This window comes from Agrilus planipennis, unplaced genomic scaffold, assembly GCF_000699045.2.
Source record: "Agrilus planipennis isolate EAB-ADULT unplaced genomic scaffold, Apla_2.0 scaffold158, whole genome shotgun sequence".
Lineage (NCBI taxonomy): Eukaryota > Metazoa > Arthropoda > Insecta > Coleoptera > Buprestidae > Agrilus > Agrilus planipennis.
The window spans coordinates 60,467-85,048 of record NW_020438924.1 but is presented as its reverse complement, the minus strand read 5'-3'; the positions used below and the strand labels follow the sequence as shown (position 1 = coordinate 85,048).

Below are 24,582 nucleotides of genomic sequence, written 5' to 3'. Positions count from 1 at the left end.
ATTCAAATGGTACAAACAGGAATGTACATGCTATGGGAGAAAAGGTGATCGCACTGTATTTAAAATATATATTTTTTTGTATTATTATTAATATTATATTATTGAAGGCGCTTTCGGGGCGCGGTTTTATTTTTTTATACAATGGCAAGTGTATGATGTACATAAGATGTATGTGCTTTATTTTTTCTTATTTTTATACTGTCTTGTCTAATTGGACAAAAGTAGAGGATTAGTTATTAACGAACTGTTCTATGTTTTTGAGGGGCCGACCATAAATATTAGAAAAAAAACGGTTAAAAAGTTTGTTTTTGCTCATACACACGCGTGCGCACCACCTTTTAATAAATAATATTCTATTAATGTTATTATAATTTACACCAAGACTCAAGATTTATGATGTATACCTACTTAAAATAATGATGTTTTCAAAGCAAAGAAAATATCGAATAAAATAATGAAATTGCAGTTGCATTTTCAATTTCGATATTTTTTGCCTCTCTTACGCGCTCCTTAAATCAAAACTCAAGTTATTACAACCGTAACTGTATTTCAACGTCTCGTTAATATAAAAAATATTACCGTATTTATTTCTGTACATTTTTTTAATTAATTAACTGATCTTCTTCTTAATTAAAAAACGCCATAATACCTGTATAAGTTCCGGTACTCAAGGCGAACAAGTAGAAGGCGAAAAGGAATCCATTTTTTATCAATCTCCAATTAAAGACACCAGGACTGTCCCACATTACAATTGTGTCAACTGCGACGGGAATTAATATACCAAGTGTCGAGAAACACAATGCTCCCACCAATGTGATAATTAAATCAAGACCAGGAACCATTATTGCTATGGCAACACTTCCGCTGACCAACACCGTTCTGGCACATACTTGACCTAAGTTCGAATACCTGGGAGGTATATTCGGGGATATCCATTTCCTCCAAGCAATGTCGTAGGGGACGTAGAAGAGTAATGCGTACGTAAAAAATACCGCTAAAACTACACATATTTTTGCAACCTGAGCCAATCTAGAAAAAAAAAGATTTTAAATGGTAACTATAATGAAAATCCGAGTATTGCAACGTCTTTAGACTTTTCTTCTTTTTAATGCTACGTTAGTAGTCACCAAAGACGTTACAAGACTTTATTCAGAAACGATGTTCTTACATTTCATTAACCGGTAGATTTATTGTGATGGCTGGCTGCGTATCTTTTTCGTACTTCAGATAACCGCAAAATCCTATGAGTGTAAAAATTGACGTAATAATGAACATTGCTATGTTTAGGACTCCAGGACATCCAAGAAAATGATGGGGATGTTTCATGTTATTCTCAACAGGCATGACGACTCCTATGCCTTCAATCGCGAATATGACGGTGCTAAAGAAGAGGGGGAGCTGCGAAAACGACCCCATCATCTGAAGATCGCCCGCTTCAGGCAAATCAACGAAAACGTAGTAAAGCGTTATCGTAAATGTAACAACAAGGCATACATTGGCAGAGAATGAAAACGGTACCAAGTACTTCAATTCGCGGACTTGACATATCAGAACCAAAGGGATTAATAACAGTAGCATATAATAGGTCAACGGCCAATTTGTTTTCAGGTAATGATGAATTAACTGAAAATTGATAATAGTTAGAAATTTTAAAGTATATATTATATACATATAGCCGGTTAATTGTACAAAAATTAATTTAGTAATACATACCTGCTGTATGAAGCATTATTGGGTTAAAAAAAGTACTGTATCACAATCATCACAGTAACAGCAACGCCAGCAACACACTTGTTATTAATTAGAAATGAGCGCAAGTAGTTAATATGCCTTAAGCATATAATATATAACGTAATATCGAATTAAAGAAGCGCACGAATTTTATAAGCTTAAAATATAATACGTAAGAGTGTAGCATTTTCAAAAGGCATCAAAAGTACCTGTTGAATTGAGTCTGCAATGAAAACAACATAGACAGAAAGACCAAAGTAATAAGTTGTCACTACGCAGACATCTACAAAAACACTGAAAAATATATATCAAACAGTTCCAATAAATTATCGAGCCAAATAAATGCAAAATATAAAATTATATAAACAACCGAAATAATTTCCCAAAATCAACTTCATTGTACATTTTATCATTCGGAATTATGGGTAATTATTAAGAAAACTTAAGTAGGGCACTTACCTTGCAAATGGCGCCCACTGTTTGATGGATTGAGGACCGTACTCGAAAGCTGTCTTTGCTGTCTCTGAAAAACCCAACGAAGGTGTTCTAGATCGTCTGCAAATTTCGTGACTTGACTTAACCTGTGTTAAAAGAACATGCTTTAAGAGTATCGGTTCAATGATGAATAATAGACGTACCAAAATATTGACGCAATGAGTCACCAAAAATCCAACAACTAACGTACCAATGGTACCAAAAATTAAACCACCATTTTTAAAAGCATAAGGCATTGCTAGAATACCAGTTCCGAGTGAACTTTTAACGAGATGTATCACCGCACCAATAGACCTACAATTAATGAAAAAAGCTTTTATTTTACATATTATTCTTTGTAAACATTTTGTGTACTTACGAATTAGGATGTGATACGTCTCTGTTATTAAAAGGTATATACGTGTCATCTGGTTTGTTGATGGGTTCTGTACTTTCAAGGGGAAGTTTGATTTCGTTATTTTTCAATGTTGTCCTAAAAATTAATTAAACAAACGTTGGTAGGTAATCTTTGCACAATATTTTTCTTACATTTGGTTGAATTCTTGAGCATACAATTGTGCGTTTTCGTCTGATGGGGTTTTCATATTGCCTGAAAAAATAAAAATATGTTTGGATTAGTATTCAAAAATAAACAATCAAATAAGTACCTATTCAACAGTTATATAAGATAAATAAACATATATGAATATTTAGTAAAAACTGAAGATTATATCACTGCACACTGACAGAAACATTTTCTGATTGTTTATTAATTTATGCATTGGAAAAAAGTAAATATATTTTCTATTTTTAAAAAGTTTAAATGTATGTGTACATATACATGTCCGGTACATTGCGTGCAATGTGCAACCAAAGCAACAAAAAGTTTTTTTTTTACTGCCAGTTTTGCTTGGATGGTAATAAGCCCTAATAAATGTAAGATATTTGAGTAGACAATTAATTACTCAAATAACTAAAAATGTGTTAATGTGTGTACTTACTAGGATTCAAATTTAATATATAAATGGTAAAATTGTTTCACACTAGTCATTCAGGTACACAATTCTTTCTCCAAACAACTTTAGTGCTAAAATTATTCAGGTAACAGACGATAGACGGAAGATCAGGTGTAGCACAGGTAGTTATTAAGTTTATTTTTGATTTGTAAGTGTATTATATGTGAACCACATTTTTTGTGCAGCGTCCAATGTGGTTCGTGTTCCTCAAAAATTTTGTTTTTAGTCGTAATGTTACGATAATTACGTCACTCTTGGCAAAGAGAAGGTGCGAAATATGCTGCGTGTTTATATTTATCACGCCCCAAGTATATTACAAGAAATGCTAGTATGTGGGAGACGGGCTATTTTCGAATTCATTTATTTTTACGCAAAAGAAAGGTCTATTGAAAATATTTATCATTTTAATGTTGTATTTGTCACGTAGATTGTTTTTAAGTGGTAATAACAAATGTATAATATTAAAACCCGCGAAATTCAAATAGTTGTTCCATTATGACACAGATGTCACTACATGAACCATATTTTCAAATTTTAAATGCACTTTCAAAATAACTTACACATTTGGTGCGCATTATAGATATCTTTCAAAAGCATTTGCTTTTCTAATTACTAACAGTTTTCCTTACAAAAACATTAATTTTTTAGTTCATGCTATGTCTTTTCTTTTTCCTTCACTGCGAAAAAAGTAACAGATTGGATAGTTATGTTACTTTCGGAATTAATCAGACAGTATTTTTTTTTTTGATAATAAAAGCCATGATCTTTATCCATTATAAAGGTCATGATTGTAAAGCACGTGGTGTTTTGGAAAAGTTTGGGAAACAAAATAATTTACAATTGATAACCCTGTAAGGTGAATTAAGGGTTTGTAATGGGTGAACCAATAATTATAAACCAACTTTTTAATTTTTCTCCCACTCTCGACTCAATCCCACTTACTCATTGGTGCTTGTCATGTGGACTATCTCGAATGCAGCGAGAAAGAAAACAAGGAAAACAAGCTGCAAGGTTGGTCCGGAGTCGGGTATCGGGTTGTTACTGCTGTTTTAGCGTGTGATGAATCACTGCTGATGTCATCAGCACTTCGTATAATATAGGCGGCCGGTTTTTTACAGTTTTAAAGTGTTTCTATCCCTATAGTGCGTAAATTTTTGTGATTTTTACTGACTTAATATTTCATAATCGAATAAAATGGATAACGATAGTTTTTTTACACAGCCGATCAAAGCCGATTCACATGATAACAACCACTCCCATCAGCATAAAGCAGAAAAGGCGAAGAATGACTTATTAGATTCGCCTGACGACTTCGAGCATTTGGTCAGTGACAGTTCTTCTCGCGAAGAGGCTGATAAGTCGGATGTCAATGATATTTTGGGAGATTTTACTTCAGCGGCACGTGACTTTGCGGCGGAGATCAATAAAGAAGCGGACAAGGTCGTCGAAGACATATTCGACCCTCTAAAAAGAACTGCACCCTCTGACGTACCAGTTGCTGAGTTGAATTTACTTGAAATGGGCGATACCGTTCCAGATAAACGCGTCGAACATAAACTTGATACTTTTTTGAGCGAATTTAAGACCGATTCCGGTTTCCAAAAGACCGATCATCACAATACTATCGAAGGTGATAAAAACCCGGGTCTCTTTGAAGAGATAAAAGCGTCCACGCAAAATTTCATGGATTTCGAACGTGAAAATATGCCCCAGGATTTTGCATACAGTACAAGAGGAATCTCAGTAACAGGCGACAAACTAGACGATTTTGGAGTAAAGTCAGTTCTGACAGATCCGATCATTAGTCATAAGATTAAGGATAAAGAGGGTGAAAGTGAATTGCACAAAGATTTATCAGGTTCTTTTAGTCCTTCTAAAGTTGCGCCACATTTAGATGAGCCATTAAAACCGTCTGCCCCTGCAAGTTTTGAAGAAAATGAAAAGAGCAAGACAGTTACCCAAGAAAAGGAAAAGAGCAAAATAATTATTGAAGAAAAACCTAAACTGATTGAAACTGAAGTAGAAAAAAGCATTAGGGAACTGAAAAAATCGGTGGAAGATGTGAAAGTTATCGACCAGAAAAAAAGTGAACTGACCAAAAAAACCAACGAAAAACAAGAAGAAAAAACCAAAGAAACGAAACCAGTTTCAGAAAAGCAACGACTTGAAAAACAGCTTGACAACAAAACCAAATTGGAAGCAGAAGCTTTGTTCTGCAACTTAGGACTAGGTGAGGCCCTTTTTCTTAAATATTATCAGTACATCTACAAAACAATTACTAAACATTTAACATTATAATACTTAAGATTAGTTTTGCTACTTATATTAATACATTATTTCCATACTGAGCTGTACATACATATTATTCATTAACATTAGTCACGCTCTCTCCAGCTGTGTTAAAATTGTTGTCTACATTATCTAGCACGTGATAATTGTTTGGTCTGTTTGCTTTTATAAGTTCTTATCTTAGTTTAATATTATTATATTATACATATTTGATTATTTGTTACTATGTCGTTATCATATCGTCGCTAGTCAAGTTTGCGCATGTGCTCTCATGGCCGTGTTGTACTCATTAACTCGCTATTGTACAGACATACTACGTACTTGTACCTTTTCCTTCAATTTGTTATTACACGGTAGATTATTGCGTGACAACGTTATATAAAAAAAAAACCGTTAGAAAACTCGCGAGGTCTTAAATGTAACGAAAATTCAAATTAAGTACGATTTTACAACGCAACTATGGAAGAGCAGATCAAAAGTGTCGCAAAAGAAGTGGTGAGCGAGGTGATAAATGGGGTGTCTCAAGAAATAGGGAAAAGAGACTCTTTCGGGAAGTGTACATTGGGAGATGCTGAGGGCAGGTTGTCTGTACCATGTTCTTTGTTAAATCCATGTACGTAAATATAATATAAATTGTGCTAAACATTGTCGCTCATAAATAGGTAGATAAGCGTATTTATGATTTTGAGTAAAGTCGAATTACCGGTACTAAATTTTTTATATCTAACGTTATTCAAGTTATAAAAAGCTTTATTATTATTAAAGGAATTTTAGAAACATCATCCACAAGAGCTGTAAAATTTGTGGCCATTTTGATCGAGTCCAAAGTACGCTTGTTCAAAAAGTTTTTAGTTGTTATGTACAGTACTACTCATAAAATATGTACATATCGTTACTTCCTAACAAATAGTAAATATTTCCTTTGATACCGCTTGTACATATAATTATTCCTTCTTTTCTTATATTAACATACTAATACTCTAATTACTGATTGGCTTGCAGATGCATGGTTTCGTCCAAATCAACTTAATCCTAGAGGTAAGTTTTAAAACCCGTAAAAATTGTAAATAGTTACCTTAAAGACCCGCTTAATACTGTTTTTTTCCTGAATTGTTCAAAGGTTTTTAATAAGAAAAAAGATAAAATACTGTTTTCAATAATTCGATTGTTGGGTTGTTTGCAAAAGATTATGCAACAGTTTCATTACGGACAAAGGTCTTTCCTGATACCTATGTATATAATTATTATCTGCGATCATACAGTAAGTTTTCTAGAAAAATGACTAATCGTGAAAGTAATGATTTAATGAATGTTATTGTTACTGTGTATTTTTAACTTATTCAATTTAATAAGATGTCATTCAATAAGTGAATGTTATAAGTGAAAAGAAAATTAAATTTTGTATTGATTTAGTGTAGGTGCGCTTGCGTGTTGCGTAACACCGCAATCGTTTTCGGGGTTGGAAAAGCGCATAGGGGTGTCATATTAACGAACGTATTATTAGTGTTGCGTTTCGCGAGTAACAAAAATTTTTGCTTCAATACGCGCTCTTTCCGAATGCGAAATAGTTATGTGCGCCAATTTGGTTCCGTAAAGGGTTTAATTTGTTGCAAAATTAGCGGTTCTTCGGCCCTGTGCCAACGCGACCTCGGTCAGTATAATAACGACCTGCACTTGTATCTGACAATAGACAATAATATAATTTATTAAGAACACATCCTATATCGCTATATTTTTGGTGGGTGCGCCTGAATTAAGAAGATTTCTGTTTTTTTTTTGTTAATTTAAAAAAGAACGAAACGCTGTACCCTATACCATGGGAGTATTCGAGTGTCTACATACCAGGAGTAAGTGCACTTGTAGATCTTCCTGAAATCCTGTCCAATAGTACTCATAATAATAGTTCTACAGGAATTCCAGATTGATGTTTGTTTGATTTTTCTTGTTGAACTGCAAAAACTCATCCATTGTTGTGTGTTGCTATAAAGGTATTGAGGGGCGTGCGTGTGTGTGTATGTGTGTGCCAGTATTAGGAGTGTTTGTATAGATGTATATATGCATCAGTATTAATTTGGTAGGAGCTCAGTTTCGACTACTGCAAATACATAGCTAAGCTTAGTTCGGACGACGGTGTGGTCGATTGTCGAAAAAAATAACTTCAATGTTCACTTGAGTTGTCGGGAAAAAATCCGCGAATTTAGTGCGAACGAAGTGGTGGTCTGTTGTATGTGTGTGCCATTTACAATTCTGGAAAAAGACAGGACCAAGAGCGCCCTCAAAAAGTACGTCTGGCTTCAGATTTTTTTTTATGATTTGTGTATTTGTTGCTGTGAGGATTTTTGGGAATGGATCTGCAACAAAAACTTAATATGCAATAATCGTTTTAACTTTTCGCATACCGGGCAGAAATAAAGTTGCGTTTGTAAGTTGGATTTCGTTCACGTGTGTGCAGTATGTGGTAGCTCTATATTTAGCTTTTAGGTCGGCTTGGTCTTAATAGAGATGAATATACATTTGATGATGATTCAATCACGTTCGGTATTATGGGAACGTCTAATAAAAAGTCATTACAATTTGCATTGCAAATTAACTATATTCTAATTGGTAATCAACGCAACAAAACAAATCCTAACGCGCAAATAGTCTTCGTTGTTAAAATTAAATATTTGGATATGTATGTATTTATCATATTAAATTGTATTTTTATTACTGTTATCAGTTTTGTGCTTTTCCTTTTTTTACACGACAGGCGCCGTAGATAAAGTTCGAAAATGATAATAATGACGTATGATAATAAAATCCTAAAATTGTCAACTACTTAATGTAGTATGACCTAAGAGGAGACTATCCTAAATTACATTTAATAATTCAATTGGGTTGAACTCAGAAATTAATTTAATACAGGTGGGTGATCTTAAATCGTTTGCCCGCAAAAAAACGAACATGTTGCGCTACCTAAAACGAAAACGACTAATTATAATTGCCCTATAGATAATATGTATGTACTTTTATTACATACGCAGTTATTAGTTTTCTGTTTCGCATATTAGACTGATATTTTGCTGGCTTTTCACATGAGTAAGTATAGGTAGAGAGAGATAAAATAGCGTGCATATCTTTTAAGTTGGAGAAGGTACGCGTTAAGTACGATTATTTAAGTCAATTCTATGGGTTCCCTCGTGGCTCTCACCGCACTAGGTTGCCGCGTAAGCGATATTCAACATATAACAGTTCTTTACACATACTATATACCAACACGTTGTCGTCCTCAACTTCAGCAGATGTTATAGGTAGAAACAAGAAGTAAAAAACTAGATAGCTGTCGTGTGATCGGTGACCCGAAGATCTTTTTATTTCTTACGCTTGCTCGTGGTCTCGCGGTAACTTTACGTTGATAAACGTAGTGTTTTTTTTTTACGAATTTTCTAATTATTCGAAATATGGTTCGCAGACAGTATAATAGAAATAATAGCGGAAGAAACGGTGACCCTTTGCCCGAACGAGGACCGGGTAAGACAGAACATATGGGAATATATTGTCGCATGCAACGACACGTGTTATTTCTGTTACTTAATTTGTACTAAAATAAATAAAAGTGTAATTAACTTTAAGTCGTTAGAAATAAAAATGAACAATATTGGAATAATTATTACTGTATGTTTGCGTGGACTGCCAAAAAAATGATTTTTTTGAATGAAAAAGGCAAATTGTAATTTTAAGAAAGTGTGTGTTGTTAACTTACGTATATTTTTATATTTTCAGTGGAGAGTCTGATTTATTGGAGAGACCCTAAGAAGTCTGGTCCCGTTTTTGCAGGCGTCTTAATCGTTTTATTAGCCCTCACCTACTTCTCTCTTATCAGCGTTGTTGCTTATCTATCATTATTGATATTAACCGGGACGATTTCATTCCGAATATACAAAAACATTGTACAGGCCGTTCAAAAAACTGGCGATGGACATCCATTCAAGTAAGAAACTTTGCCCCTTCTTTATACCCTCTCCTTATGTTTTGATTGTTATTATCTCAATCTTCGTAACAGAGAAATATTGGAGGCTGAAGTTGGACTTCCACAAGACAAAACGAAGGAAGTCTCCGAGGTAATCGTGGCGAATTTGAATGGGGTCTTGCACGAGTTGCGTAGGCTGTTTCTTGTTGAAGATCTGGTCGATTCCATAAAGTTTGCCGTCTTTTTATGGTGTATGACTTATCTAGGAGCATGGTTTAATGGCATGACCCTGGTCATTATTTGTAAGTTGAATTTATTCTTTTACTTTGTCCACCTAAAAAATATAATGTTTTGTAGCTTGGGTCGCACTTTTCACGCTTCCGAAAGTTTATGAAATGAACAAAACCCAAATCGACAACAATCTCCAGCTTGTCAAGTCGAAATTGGCCGAATTTACATCCAAGTCAGTAAATCTACTCATTTTCGTTTTCATGTTTGAAGATAACAATCTTTATCAATTTATTTTATTTTCAGAGTGAAGGCTGCAATTCCAATTGGCAAGAAGGAAGAGAAGAAGGATCAGTAAATTAGTCGCTGTAATTTTATAAATTCATTTCGCATATAAATATAATGCATGTATGTACGTATCACACACACATATAATTCAAAATTTTGACGAATATTATCGAGAGAATGCGCGTGAAATGTTGCACTTTTTTTTTCCAAATGCAACAAAGGCAGGAGGCTACTATTGATTGAATGGCTACCACTGTATTAAGAAGTTTTTTATTACTAATAAATTATTCGAAGATTTTATTAAATTTAAAGTAATCTTTCCTTTGTTCGTTCGTTGTGCTCGACTGTCGTCTTGTGGCTATAAAATTGCTATCATTCGTATTTGTCCTTCACCCATGTCTTGATACAAATATAATTTATACAGTAACTGAAGTAAACAATTATTGATTTTGTTGTTTACTTCATTGTACTTTACAAAATATATAATTCTTGGATTGCCGCAGGCGAAATTTGTGTCAGAAATAATAAAAAAATTTGATTATTATTTCGTTACAGGCGCACGTTTTAAAAATAAGATATGTATGTATTTATATCATTTTATTTATTAAAGCGTTGAAAAATATCTTTTGGCATATTTCTTTTTTATATTTGAAATTACGAAAAGGAAAATAAAAATTTATATAAAATATAAATAATCGTGTATGTATATAATAGTTAAGAACATACTTTGCTGTTATCCAAAAAAATTATGCATTTTTTTCGGAATGTACATGTACGTACGGCTTGGTTTCCAATACATTCATCTTATTAACATAAAGTAATGCCCCTTTTAAAAATGTATAGCTTTGAAAGAGAATGTTAATGTTGCTATATATTTTAGTTCAAGGGATACAGTTTTGCAATAAAACATGTGCGTTGTATGTTTCCTTTCTACATATCGTTTATGCGACTATAAATTTTAAGGTTTGGTAGAAATTGGTTGGTTGAAAAATGTTTAGCTAGCCTGTTTATAAAATAAAATATAATAATGTACAATGAAAAATTATTTGTTATATTTCTAGTTGTACGTTTATAAGTTGACTGCTGCTGCAACCTTTTATATTACCTAGGTAGTTGCTTAATTATTGAGATTGATTATTATTATTATTACCACAAAAATAAAGTATTTATAATAAGAAATCTGATTTTCTTTTCGTGTTAAATTTCTGCAAAGAGGAAAAGAATACTTTACAACGATAACCTTTCAAACTTGGTCATGTACTTCCAATTAAAAGTAAATTTAAAAGGATTAAAGATAAGGATTGTGAAGTATTAGGGAATAAACACCACTTTATACGAATAAAATAGTTTCTCTTCTATCTACGGATTATAATTGTTAACATTTAATTAAATACATTTTTTTACTCTCTCTACAAAAAAATGCTCAAGAAACCAAACAAAATGGTAAACGAATTGGCTATTTAATACATACCATCATACTAAAGCTCATTCGTTTAAAAATACCATAATATGCTGAAAAATCATTGGAATTGTTAAAATAACTGTCTTTTAACATCCGCAAAGTAATTATTATATTATTTATGTATATTATACAGATTAATATATTATTTATCGCCTTGACCGACCGTTTTTACTGTTTTTTGGTGAAGCGTTTCTGATCATTTACATTAAAAATAGTTTTTCCTAAATAAAAAGACAGAGGCTCTTAGGCCCCCGCACCGAGTTTATAAGCTATATATCGACTAGAAAATATGTAGATCGTGTTTTTGTTTAAGTCCCACGAAAAGATTTTATTTTTGAAATTAGGGAGCCGCATTGGAACTTGTCAAAACTAACCGGCGCTACCGCATTATAATCACTAAATATAGTAAAAAAGGAAAAGGAAAACCCAATACAGTATACATTTGTCGTTCGTTTAGTAAATTCATTAATTTATTATTACCAGTTTAATAGTCCATTTGAGAGATCGAATACTTGTACATGTATATATTTTATATGTATATTTATATATCACTAGAGAAGGAAAAATGATCATTCCTATGTTATGTATACATATGTACGCCTATAACAACCAACATATCGTATTTGATCCAAGTAAATGCTTTTTATTGGATTGAATATTTTTATAATTGATTTATGCATCTGCTAGCGTCCCCTAGATAGTTTTTCTCTCTCTCCTATCGAAAATTTTTCTAAGTCACCATAGAAACGTCTTTTTTTGCTATGTATCTGTTTTTCCCTTTCGCCCATGTCCAAAGAGACGATAACAAAAATCATTTGCAAAAAAAACAATAAGCATATTTAAAGGGAAAAGGAAAATATACAAGGGAAAATTAATTTAAGTGGAACCCTTTTTCTTTAGTCGCTGCTAGTAGTCTCTCCCTTAGGATCTCCTCAGTGGGATAGTTGGGTAGTTTTAGATAATGCACGCAGGTGTTAACCGAAGGATAGGAGCCTTCGCCTGCATCAACTTTTCGAACCACGGTCAACCTAGGATATAAATTAGCTAGACCGCCTGGAGGTAACGAGCTACAACCAGTTGTGAACTGCAAAAAGGCCTTCCGTTCTTCAGGAGACATATTAACCAACACGTTGACGAAACGCAAGAAACCAGGGCTGTTTAAAAAACACAATAAAAATGTAACATTAGCTTAGTTGAACGATAGCTATAGCAACCAAGCATTTCTAGATTAATAAAAATGCAGATGAAGTGTGCAAACATAATGCCAACATGATTGGTGTAGGGGTTAAAATGCGGAAAGCATTCTATGCTCTAAAGAACTAAAAAACACGATACAAGAAAGTAGTGGAAACAGGACACTTCAAACAAAGAACAATAAAAAGTTGTGAATAGAACTAAACCTAAGAGGATTTAAAACGAAAAAGGGAACAGACCATTAAACCTCAACCATTATAACAACAGTATCACTACATTTACGTTGCCATACAAAACAGTTTTTTACCTGCCACAATTAAAAAGCTTATTTAAAAACACAACCTTAAAACGTTATTTCCCAAAATTAGTAATTGCATTTCACCTTTTATCGTATCATACCAGAATGACATCTAATGCCGTTACAACCTCTAAAACAAAAATATTTCACTCACCTATCTCTGGTGTATCCTAGTTTAGGTTCAGTGTAGTTGAGTAGGTCCTCCCTAGTCCATTGGGGATTCTGGTCTCCACAGAGCATGACCATCATTTCGTCAGGACTGAAAGCGGCCAACTTTTCCATTGGAAACACGACGGAGAAGCCTTTGTAAAAGGCCTCCAGTTGCCTACTGATTCCTTTGTCCAAGCAGAAAGACATGGTTAGTTCTGAATACTCTTCGACATTTTCCAGGTTTACTTCAATGTCGGCACCGTTGTGCGTCAAATCTACGGCTGGAATACCAAAGACGGTCGAACTTGGTGCATATGTAAACGTTAAAGCGAGATCTTCTAAAAGAACGGGCCCTGACGAATGATTTATGCTGAGATTCTGTATTTGGTGCGCTTTTGCTTCTACGCTTAATGCCGAATCTTGCAATATCTTTTGCTTTCGCTTTACAAGGTCTTGGATTTCTTTAAGGAAGTTGGCGCGAATTGGATCTATATTGTGCATGTCTTCGGACCCCAAGATGCCATAATACCAGGGCTGTTGTTGGAGTTTATCGTCAGAGTAGGCGTTAATTTTGGGAGGATCAAGCTCTAATTCTTTTTCGCTCTCTTCTGATATCAAACTCGATGTCATTATGTCTATGTCGATATTTTTGTTATTATTTAGTCCAGCAAAACCTATACGTTCATTGACATTCTTCTGTATTTCGCCGTGACACATGAGCTTCAGGAAACTCTTAGAAAGTGGTAAGTCTACCAAACGGTTGTCTTGTAGTACTTTGGCCAGAAAAACGCCCAGGAACCAGAAGTAGCGGGTTGCCTTGTCGCAAATTTCGGAGTCTTGGGGTAAAGGTGCAGGGAACAATCCCGAAGGGCGTCTGACGTAATAACCCGGTGGTTTCACGCCCTCTCCAAGATCAATAGGTTGCTGCATGCTAAGGGCGTCGTCATCACATATCCACATTGCTAAATCACGTCGTTGTAATTCGGCAGCCACCAAGGCAAAAAATTCAAGAGTAGGCCCAAGTCCAGTGCCCTCTTCCCCACAAAATTCTACTTCTAAGATAGATTTTCGATCACAATGGATCTTCATTACTTGCATTGCCCAGTCCAGCAGCTTCTCTCCACGCGGAACTTTGACACGTTCATGTTTTAAACGCCCAACCCGGAATTCGTGAGGATCATCCCTTCTGGGTGACAGCCCTGGCATACGCTGTCGTTCTATCGTTACATCTCTTTGTGTCTGTAACCATACGATACTCCTGGATGCACCGAATGCCGTGCAATTGAAATATAACTGTCGAGACTCAAACGGGAATAAGAAAGGGCAAGACTGGTTCAGTTCTTCGCACCAGGCTGGTAAACTGGCACTTGATAATACCAGCGGGTCTTGAATTTGTTGCAGAAGTTTGTTATTGATTTTCTTACTGGCGAAATGTTCAGGTGTAAGATCAGTATCAAGTTCTTGATCGTAATCTTGCTCGCGGGACGTTGTTATCACAAATAAATGACGAAGAAGTTGAAGAACGTCTTCTACAGTACAGTTGGAAACTGAAGGTGTTCCAGGGACTGGGGTACTAGGTGAGAGGGTAGTTCCCGCTACAGAACTAGATCCGCTGCGGGAAAATACGGTGACTATGGGAGTGGAACGCCCGTCTGATTCCATACCGCCCAAATCATCTTTTTTCTCTTTATAAACAATCCTTTAAATTTTAAATTAGACGTTAATTAAACTGAAATTGGTTACTATAAAAATTATACATACGTGTAGGTAGGCTCCCATATTCGTCGTAATTTTTCTTGTCTCGAGCCCATTTCAGATATTTGCACTAATTCCTGAACTGCCTTAAAGATAGTCCAGTTGGGGTTATTTAGTTCTATTTCCACATCGGGTACGCTGGGCAGATTGGGGCCTTTTAGAACCAAATGCAATCTTGGCTGGGGTAGAAGTTCATGTTCAGAATTTGTATTGGAATCTTCCTCTCCTGGGGGTGGCACTTCTAAATCTGTAGTTTGATTGACATTTGTCCTACCAGGTCGAGGATCAAACGCCGGTATAAGTGCGGAGAATTGCCTTTTCAGTACGAATTCGTCATCCCAGGACCTTCGTTTACCCGGTTTTGCTTCAAATCCTTCCTCTTCCATAAACGAAAGAAGATTTCGTGAGACCATTACTTCTTCGTAATCGGCGTCATCTTCGTTCTCATCCTCATCATTTTCTTCGTCTTCGCCCATGTCTTCGTAATCGTCCAGTTCAGCTAATAACGTTGGAGGTCGACAGGAATCTAGAAAATCTTCTAGGGATACCTGCTCGCTATCGCTGCTGGTAGATGTGAGACTCATCGTCAACGCTTGTCCCAGGCCTTGTGCAGTAGCTGTAGTTACCGGTACACCACCAGACGACGCGTTATTAACGTTGTTGCTCGAAGAAAGGCTTGGATAACTTTGTGCTGTGCTTAGGAGGCCACCAGGGAAGTTACTGGATAAAGCTAGTCGTACTAGACTTGACACGGAATTAGGACCACGTGGGAAAAAAGAACCAGTATTATGATGATTATTTTGGGTATTAGAATTGATTATGTTGTTGCTGACGTTGTTAGAATTTGATGAGGAAGAGTTTGTGCCAGCAACCGACCCTATAGTTCTTCTTCTTGCCAAAGCAGCGAAAGTTTCTAACAGACCAGCGGTTGAAGTAGTCTCTATCTGACTTCCTGTTTCAGTTGATGCTAAATTTGGTACGCTTACACTCATTGGGTTTACATTAGAGTTTCTGGCATTATTACTGTCTGTGGATGTAGAATCTTGTTGTTCGTCCTTATTTTTGTTGCCTCCCTGTGGTGGTTGTTGCTGCTGGTCTTTGTTAAGAGAGTGACGTTTTGACTTTTCTACATCAGACGAATCTCGATGTCTGTGGTGATTGTTTGAGACAGATATACGTACTCCGGCGGTGGCAGCTGAGGCCTGTTTGTTTTGTTGGTTAGTCGACTGTACCATATCGTTTGCGTTGCTTATTAGAAGGTCTGTGGTTGTACTGGTGGTAGTCGACGCTCCTCCACCTTCTCGTATTTTATCTAAAGCTTCAACGACTTCTACAAGACTTTGCTTATTGGAACGTTGTTGTTTCTTTGAGTCACTTGATGTTGTTGTAAGTGCTAAGCTTTCAACGATAGTCGCTAAATCGCTACTAATGGAATTATTGATGGCGGAAAGGTCGTGATGAGGATCACGTAAGGGATGCACTATTACGGACAGTTCTGAATCATTGTTGGCAGCCGCTTGTGATTCTGTAGTGACTGATACGATAGCTTCTGCTCTAGCTACTGATAAGACACTTTCGGCAATAGTTTCTGCAGCTTGCTTAGCAGCTAAATTATCTGCAGACGCAGCCTGTTCCGTGGAAGCCACTGAAGCGGCTGTTTTTGCGTCAGTAGCTTCAGGCAGACTTGGAGTTGAACTGCTTTTTCTACTAGTTAACACGCTTTGTTTTTCTTTTAAAGACTTTGAAACATTCATGCCAGTACCATGGTGATGGACCACTTTAGGAGTCGATTCCACGTCATAACCTGGGGCCAATTTCAAATCGTATTTCCCTAAATCGAAAAGATTAATATTAATAATAAAAATGGAGTCTTATCGATGTATATATTTTTTTACCTTCAGCTCCCATCCTATACGAATTCGATCCTCCGTGATCCCAGGTGACATCAATCCATCCGCTGTGTAACTCTCCAGTGATGGTACCTTCTCCGGAGGGGTTCCCGTCTTGATCGCGCCATTTCCAGTCTATACCTCTCACTACCCTAGCACCAACTGTCATATGCTTAAGCATTTGCATTCGTAACAGGCGTCGCTGTTTTTTTATGTGCGCCTCTGATTCCTTTGCAGCTTTACCGAGGTCTTCACATATACTTGTCACTTTACCATAGATTTCAAAACCTGACAGACTGAGATAATGTGTCTGTCCCGAAGCGTTTTTGCCGGCTTGTTGGATACGTACGTGACGCCAACCCTGATATTCGTCAGCAGGTACTTCAATCGGCCATGTTGCAGTCGATCCTATAGAATGCATTATTGCAAACATTATTAAATAAAATACTTTTCATAACTTACCAGGATCGTTAAGAGATGTGTCATCTGTATGCGCATACAGGGTGGTCCACGAAAGACCGTCTTTAGACATCTGGAATAGCCAGTTCCTTAGTGCTGATCTTCCATAGCCTCTGGCATGTCGTAGGGTATAACAAGTTGGTATTACGTATAGTCCCAGATCAATGCTGAACCATGCCCTCTTATCATCATTCGTGTGGCAGTTAAGGGCTGAAGAGTCTCGCGATAATATGTCTTCAACACGACCATAGGGTAAATTACGTCCATCTGAACTCATTACGTTGACGAGGCCGTACTGGGCAGGGTTCACCCATTCTGAACAAGTTTTGCCGTTTGTACCGATAAAATAAATGATTCCGTTCTCGTCAAAGTCATGTGTATGCTTAAATGTTTGATACTTTGCGTCTCGTAGTTTCTTTACAAATTGGAAGGTGGATCTGTCGTAGTCGTACCATTGTTTGGCTACCATTTTAAGTAAATATCGTTCTAATTGGCCTACTGTGCTAAGAGGTTCCATTTTAAGTCCCCGTCCGGTTCGATCAATCAACGAACTTTCCCCAGATGCCTTTTCAAGTCTAAACCTTAATCGACGAGTCAATATTTGAAGTCCATAACCTCCTGAACCAGGTGAATCGTATAGGTAAATGGGTAATTTTTCTATACTTTCCAAAACAGATATAAGCTTGTATACTAACACTGTCATGGAACTCTGCTTTCCTTTTGTATGGTCTTTGAAGCACTGTTTGAACAAATGAATCCTTTGCTTCTGATATTTACTAGTTTTATTCGACTTGAGCCCTTGGTCCCAGTAACTCGTCGACAAAAGGGATAAAAGGGCCTGGACGAGTCCGGAACTGTGCAACTCGTAGGCGCTCACAACCCCATCTTCTTGAAGTATCTGCGTGAGCTCATCTAGGGCGTTTCGGAGCATGTCTTTCCATGCGTTACCACCACCTGTTGTTGCGCTTGCATCACGATTGTTATGTACGTACGTGCATTGTTTTTGACAGGCACGTTCTATTTGTGCCACGATATTGCCGAGTTTTGCGACCACCCCTCGAGGTTGTGCCTGAGCCGCTTTGAAGTATTGTTCGTAAATGGCGTGCGCAGTATTTTTTACTTTCTGTTTCGTTGCTTCTGTCTTCGAACGTAGCCGCTTGCCACGCTTACTTGTCCAACCAGCAGAAAATTCAGGACCTAATTTTCAATATTAATTATGTCCGAATGAAAATAATTTTTTTAAAATATTTACCTAAGCTTGTTTCGGCGGTGAACGAGTGCTTAGTGCCTCGATTCGACTCAAATATGAAACCTGGCAAATCTTCACGTAATATTGTGGCCTGTTGTTGTCCATCAGAGTTGTGAATGTGTAATTCGCCTTCTTTCTTCGAAGTTAATGACCAATTGCCAACAACAAGTCTTGCAGGTCCGGTTTTAGAAAGAATTTGTTGAGAATTTGTCGTGTTCTTGACTGCTGATCTAGCTCTTTGTAGCTTTTCTAGAAACTCGCCTCTATTTTCTAAACATAGACAAAGAGTTATTTTTTGAGCTGGATATATCATAAATCAAGTTATAATTAAAAAAAAAATCAAATAAAAAGAAAACTAATTGAACATTGTTCTTTATGTACAACTTACCTTCGGTAGTGAGCGAGTCAGAAGTCCGGCCTTTGCCTATCAACACAAACAAAAAAAAACGATAATTGAGTTAATGGTGCACGACACAATAAAAAAAAGACAAGCATTGGGTAGAAAATATTTATGTTAGAAAATGATAAATAACATTTTTTATTACCACAAACCTTTCCTAATATTATATAAAATAATAATATATTTGTATCAAAAAGACACAATTAATTAAAAATGCAACATTAACATCGAACGATCCTGTTAAAGAGGTTTTAATTTACTTTTGGTTTTTTAATTAAGGTAAAAATGAAAAACACAAAAACTTGCAAAATGACAATAAAATTCACTTAAAGTACAATTTCAAATAGAAATAAAAACTAATCTTAAGAATTTAAATTGATGTACCTGACTTTATTTTACCTGAATCTAATGCCTCGTTTTTTTTTTCTGGTCTACTGTACTTATAAAAAAGGAAAATAAATAATATACAAGTGACTTACTGGACGTGTCTGCTCCCCCTTCTGGAGATCCACTAGAATACATAGTAGCCAATTTTCCATCTAAAATGAACCTAAACCAGCCATTTGAGCCATTAGAAAGTTCCAATGCTGCTGCATCTGACCATATGTACAAACAATCTCTTCCTCTGCAAACGCACCAGTCCTTCCAGTGATACGCTTTCCCAGGAAGGATTTCCTTAGCGTCTTCGGTACTTTCAACTTCATTTTCTACAGAAAGAACATTATAAGTATATGTACAATACTATATCACTTTTAATCATTCTACTGTTCATAAATTTCTAAAAAATACCTGTTTCATTAGCCTGTTGTTCTCTTGGTTGTTGTATGGGCCCGTCGATTTGCTCTGGGATTTCCGGAGGCCCTGCAAGTTGCCTGACTTTGGAAAACACACCCAAACGAGCGAAATGGTCAAGGAATATCTCACGCGCCTTCATCATAAGATCTTGAATCACTGCAAGAACCACCAAATGACTGTCTTCATCCTCCTGTAAAGAATGTAAGATGTTTTTGATGTTTTCCATTTATTCATAAAGATATTACAAAAAATACACAAGCGAAAAAATAAAAAATAAATAACCGACATTTGTGAAGAGGAAAAAGCTCACTTTCGCCCAGAGAATTTTAAAATATGTTCGTGGCGCCAACATTTGCAAAAGGCAGGCTCTCTCTCATATTTTAATACATACGTGACACAAAAAAAATATATATTTACGTACGTGGATGCAACAACAGGTTTCTCAAAAAAAAAACAAGCCTCGTCACACACGTATTAGAATGATATTAGTTTAGTGTGGGGACGGAACAGAAATATTGGAAGAATGTTCGATATTACGCTATTATTTAATCTATTATTATTATTATAACAAAAGTAGCATTTAATTATTTATAAGATAAGTAACAAAAAACTAACCATAACAGGTGGACAGAGTATAATGTGCCTGCCATGCAAATTTTGGCGCAAGAACACGGCAAGGGTCGCCATGGCAACGGTGCTGGGCGGCCTCGACCAGGTGTAAGTCGGCTGCAAAAAGTGAGCGACCAATTAACAATAATAACAACACGAACACCACCCTTTTAAAGAACATAAAGATCTTTTCGTAAATCGTCTTGCCAAGCAATAAAAAAAAATGTCCACGTTTTATAAGACTAGGGGAGAATTTGTACCTAAGAGGGGCAGCAGTAGATATAGCGTAAGTGATGAAAAGAAAGGAGGCAGTAGTAAAAGAATATCGAAACGATGTACATTGTGGAGGCAGAACAAAAAACAAATTAGTTTCTTGTTTGTCTGAGGGTTTCACGAGAATTATTGTAAGGAAAAATTTAGTAATGCGCGCTAAAAACGAACCTGTATTTGTAAATTTTTTTTTGCTCACATTTCTAATTAGAATTATCTAAATTATTCACCAAAAAGTAAGAAGTAAAAACGCAAAAAGTTGTAGATAATAGCAAGTGCCAGAAAAGTGCTAAAAGAAAAATCAGTAATTACCTCGTTATCCAAAACGGACGCTATAACTTCTACGAGCTGATTTCCAAAATTATTTGTTGCCGATTCAGTGGTAGATGTGCACAATTCCTCTAAGAGAGCCGGTTGTATGTAATGGATCATTTTCTTTATTAAACCCAAACTCGATTTTCTTACAGAAGCCAGCATGGTAGCTTGGTAAGTGGCGCAAAAAACGGGCAATAGTCTTCCTAAATACACTGGGGCCATTTCTGGATCGCCCTTCGGCTCCACGTTTTCTTCTACGTCTACCTCGGATGACTTTTTCGGCTTGTCTTTGCTCAAAGACGATATCATCCATTCACCAGGCGATTGAAGTACAGCAGCTACTTCTCTGTGACCTGCAGGAGAAATATATATACATATATATTTCACTATTAATTATTGGCAGGACTTTTTTTGTTTACCTTCGTCCATAACTACGGGAGTGGAACGCCCGTCTGATTCCATACCGCCCAAATCATCTTTTTTCTCTTTATAAACAATCCTTTAAATTTTAAATTAGACGTTAATTAAACTGAAATTGGTTACTATAAAAATTATACATACGTGTAGGTAGGCTCCCATATTCGTCGTAATTTTTCTTGTCTCGAGCCCATTTCAGANAAATATATATACATATATATTTCACTATTAATTATTGGCAGGACTTTTTTTGTTTACCTTCGTCCATACGTTCACGAGCTTTGTCGAGGGGAGTTTTGCCATCTTCGTCACGGAGATCAGGATTGGCACCGTAACGCAATAAAACCTTAGCAATGGCCGGACGTCCGAAACAGGCAGCATAGTGTAAAGACGAACTACGTTGACCTTTGTTAACGTCTGCCCCTTTTTCACACAAGTATTCTACCATTTCTTGGGTTCCAAATGCAGAGGCCCAATTCAGTAACGTTTGGCCCACATCATCCATAAAATTCACCTTATAATTAAAATGTGCAAATTAATATCAAAATGAAACGAAGTAATTCAAGCCGTATTACCTCCACTCCACCAGTTTCTATTGCTTCTATAAGTGCGTCAGTGTCTTTGGATCTTATGCAGTCGATAAGTTGTCTGTGGGACTTCTCAGCAGCTGAGTCCATTCTTCTTATGCGAGGCATCGCGTTCGAGGACGGTCCTGCGATCCCTGTCTTACCAAGAGCACGCCGACCTTCGAAGAGAAGCACTAGCAACAAATCGACGAGACGCATGGTGTCTAGGGCGCATCTTTCATCCCCTTTTAAAGCTTTCTCAATAGCGTCGGGTAGTTCGGAACGTAATAAATCCTAACATTAAAAAAAACAATATAATTAAGCGTCTTTTACCACATATTTAAAATCAATTTACATGTGTAATACTTGGCGATCCTCTACATAGAGTAGACAATAGGCTAATGATGGTCGAGACAGAGGCAGCGTTGGCCTTTTGGTCAGAGGGAAGGTTTGCTGCAGTGGCTGTAGAACCACCTGTTGAGCTGGTGATAGAAGCGGATTTTCCGGGAGTGTTAGAGCCCCCACCAATTGTTCCAGTTGCAGCCATCGATCCCCCAGCAGCACTTGAAAGCCTTGCCAGGAGTTCACCTACGAGTCCATGCTGAGCTAGAGGTGCGGGATCGACTCCCCTTCTCGTAAATCTGTCGGCTATTGATGCGAAACAACGTAACGCTCCATCGGCCACGTGCTGGTCTTCGTGATGTAACAAAGTACTCAGAGCTTGAACGCAGGTGGGCAACTGAGTGTCTGCAGGTTCCATTTTGGTACATAAACGCGACACTACGGCCATTGCAGAGTGTAAAGTGTCTTTATGAACTCGACTTCCTATACAAGTAAATTATTATTGATAAACTGAGCTCGCTACTGCAAAATTTGTTACCATTGTCTCTAATGAATGGCAAGATGCAGCTGAGTCCCCCTGCTTCGAAAACGGCACCAGCTTCTCTTGTGCATATCAGTTCCAGCACTTTGACGCACTGTTCAGCGAGGTCTTTGCTTGTCCTTGAGGATAATTCGGCCACGACTAGTCGTCTGCAGATGGCACGTATCGCACCTTCCATTGCGACGATTCTTCTGGTACACTCGGCCGAAACGTCGAGATAGTACGTTATGGCTCGTGCTGTGACTTCTAGGACATTTTCTGGAGCTTGTTCGTCCAAAAATATGCGACAAAGGGCCGGTAAGAAAGTTCGAGGAGGGCAACTGAATAAGAAATTATTATCGTAAGAAAAGTAAAAAGTTATTATTATATAAAATATACCTTTCGAAGCACCTGTCGACATTGTCTGACATCAATAGTAACATACATAGTTGTTCTAGAGCGATAAGTTGCATATCCCGTTCATCTCCAACACCACTACTCAACCATTCTAATAAAGTTTCAGGATCTGGGTCGGCCATCTATTAAATGCAATTAAATTAATAAAATTGTTAAGCAAATTATTTTTAAAGATCACTACATAAACTGAGAGTCTACAAACCCAAGAAGTGAGGTATTTTTTAAAGCAATGAACTTTTGAACATAGGTCTTCAATGGAAGCATTTGTAACTGCCAGTTTAGTTCTTTGTATATATAAAAAACCGCTATAAACAAGTATGTAGTAAAAGTCCATAACATCTATTTAGACATAATATTACTCAAAAAATAGCTTTATGAAAATTTTAAATTACGTACCCACGTTTTTTTCTGTTGTACTTATTTTACATGAACTTCAGTTTTTTTATACACAACAAGAATCAACCGGGTTCTTGGGACGTATTGAAAAATTTTAATGGAATAGCATAAAATCGATTTAAAATAAATACTGTTTCGTGCATCCATTATTTATATATGTTACGGTGTAGTATTTAATGAATTACCTATATAAATGTCTGCGACATGGTAGGTGCCTGGTAGAGACGCAATTATTGTAATAGCGAGTTAATATAACGAATGATGTCTGATTTTAGAAAAACATTAAATTGCTTTTCATATCCACGAAAGAAAAATTAAATAGGTACCTGAGAAACGAAGAAAAGTTCTAAAAATTAGGCACGTTATATTTTTATATGCGGATACACAATTTTAAAAACAAAGGGTTCTTTTTTTGGCACAAAAACCTAAGTATATTAAAATTCTATTTTTAAATGAAAAAGAACGAGCAACTCTTTTCGCAAGAAAAGGAAAGTTTTGAAGAACAAAAAACAATAAATCACAATTATTGGGATTTGATGACACTATAAAACAAAGTCAATGGCCAGTTAAATCGCGTGTGGGCCACAAGGCTAACAATAAATTGACACAAAGTGTTAGAGCACTTACTTTCGTAGTGAAATCGACATTTGATAAAGAAATTAAGGTATTCCATCGATAATACAAGAAAACTTTTTCTAATGACAAAAACATGAAATTTTTACAATGATCTGTCAGGATAGAACAACAACATACATTACCTATACATATATTAAAATTAACACTATAACTGAACTTATTATATTTGCTTAATTAAATGACCGTGTGCTTACAATTTACGGAAAATAAGACATATACGCCTAATTAGAAGCAAATATTTTTATACTTTCTTGACTATCATTCTTACCTTAGCATGTGACCTTTTGGTTCACCATTCGAGCACGGTTGTGCAGTCCTCTGAATTTTCTAAAATAGGTAGGAATTATAATAATGTCAACACTTAATTGCCAGGACAATTAATATTTAAGCGAACTGATATGTTGAATGTTGAAATTACTAATGATTTTCGATAAAACCACTGCTATACGCATCACACATCCTGTGTTT

At 36.2% G+C, this 24,582-nt stretch overlaps 3 protein-coding genes across 16 annotated transcripts in view; 1 reads left to right on the top strand and 2 right to left on the bottom strand.

Annotated features, from left to right (window-relative positions):
- Positions 1-7,499, bottom strand: part of LOC108740186 (proton-coupled amino acid transporter-like protein CG1139) — an 8,322-nt gene extending 823 nt beyond the window's left edge. The window contains exons 1-9 of one of the 5 annotated variants that reach the window (XM_018474406.2): positions 4,164-4,249; positions 2,755-2,815; positions 2,585-2,698; positions 2,370-2,520; positions 2,191-2,312; positions 1,941-2,025; positions 1,169-1,623; positions 650-1,029; positions 24-509 (exon numbers count right to left, since the gene is read on the bottom strand). In XM_018474406.2, coding sequence (XP_018329908.1) covers positions 475-509; positions 650-1,029; positions 1,169-1,623; positions 1,941-2,025; positions 2,191-2,312; positions 2,370-2,520; positions 2,585-2,698; positions 2,755-2,815; positions 4,164-4,167 — 1,407 coding nt within the window. In that variant the 5' untranslated portion in view covers positions 4,168-4,249 and the 3' untranslated portion in view covers positions 24-474. Of the gene's footprint in view, positions 1-23; positions 510-649; positions 1,030-1,168; positions 1,624-1,940; positions 2,026-2,190; positions 2,313-2,369; positions 2,521-2,584; positions 2,699-2,754; positions 2,816-2,873; positions 2,973-3,206; positions 3,356-4,163; positions 4,250-7,352 lie in introns of those variants that run through there. The other 4 variants (XM_018474404.2, XM_018474402.2, XM_018474403.2 and 1 more) reach the window with 4 other exon arrangements.
- Positions 4,208-10,407, top strand: LOC108740185 (reticulon-1-A). 8 transcript variants are annotated; one of them, XM_025973982.1, is made up of 7 exons: positions 4,244-4,363; positions 4,443-5,451; positions 6,513-6,548; positions 9,273-9,480; positions 9,553-9,761; positions 9,817-9,922; positions 9,994-10,407. In XM_025973982.1, the coding sequence occupies exons 2-7, from the start codon at positions 4,740-4,742 to the stop codon at positions 10,043-10,045; spliced, it is 1,323 nt and encodes a 440-aa protein (XP_025829767.1). In that variant the 5' UTR covers positions 4,244-4,363; positions 4,443-4,739; the 3' UTR covers positions 10,046-10,407. The 8 variants fall into 8 exon arrangements, with proteins under 8 accessions (XP_025829765.1, XP_025829766.1, XP_025829767.1 ...); XM_025973980.1 differs by having other exon boundaries at positions 4,208-5,451; XM_025973983.1 differs by lacking the exons at positions 4,244-4,363; positions 4,443-5,451 and adding an exon at positions 5,769-6,123.
- A 921-nt stretch (positions 10,408-11,328) lies between these two features.
- On the bottom strand, positions 11,329-24,172 carry LOC108740181 (E3 ubiquitin-protein ligase HECTD1). 3 transcript variants are annotated; one of them, XM_018474391.2, is made up of 17 exons: positions 24,106-24,172; positions 23,065-23,204; positions 22,684-23,006; positions 22,159-22,628; positions 21,813-22,097; positions 21,496-21,751; positions 20,818-21,173; positions 20,242-20,352; positions 19,621-19,816; positions 19,311-19,538; positions 18,820-18,855; positions 18,435-18,701; positions 17,186-18,379; positions 16,730-17,131; positions 14,841-16,665; positions 13,084-14,778; positions 11,329-12,591 (listed from the first exon to the last, which is right to left on the bottom strand). In XM_018474391.2, the coding sequence occupies exons 2-17, from the start codon at positions 23,202-23,204 to the stop codon at positions 12,309-12,311; spliced, it is 8,067 nt and encodes a 2,688-aa protein (XP_018329893.1). In that variant the 5' UTR covers positions 24,106-24,172; the 3' UTR covers positions 11,329-12,308. The 3 variants fall into 3 exon arrangements, with proteins under 3 accessions (XP_018329893.1, XP_018329894.1, XP_018329896.1); XM_018474392.2 differs by lacking the exon at positions 18,820-18,855; XM_018474394.2 differs by lacking the exons at positions 18,820-18,855; positions 20,242-20,352 and having other exon boundaries at positions 24,106-24,171.
- Between the last annotated feature and the right edge of the window lie 410 nt (positions 24,173-24,582).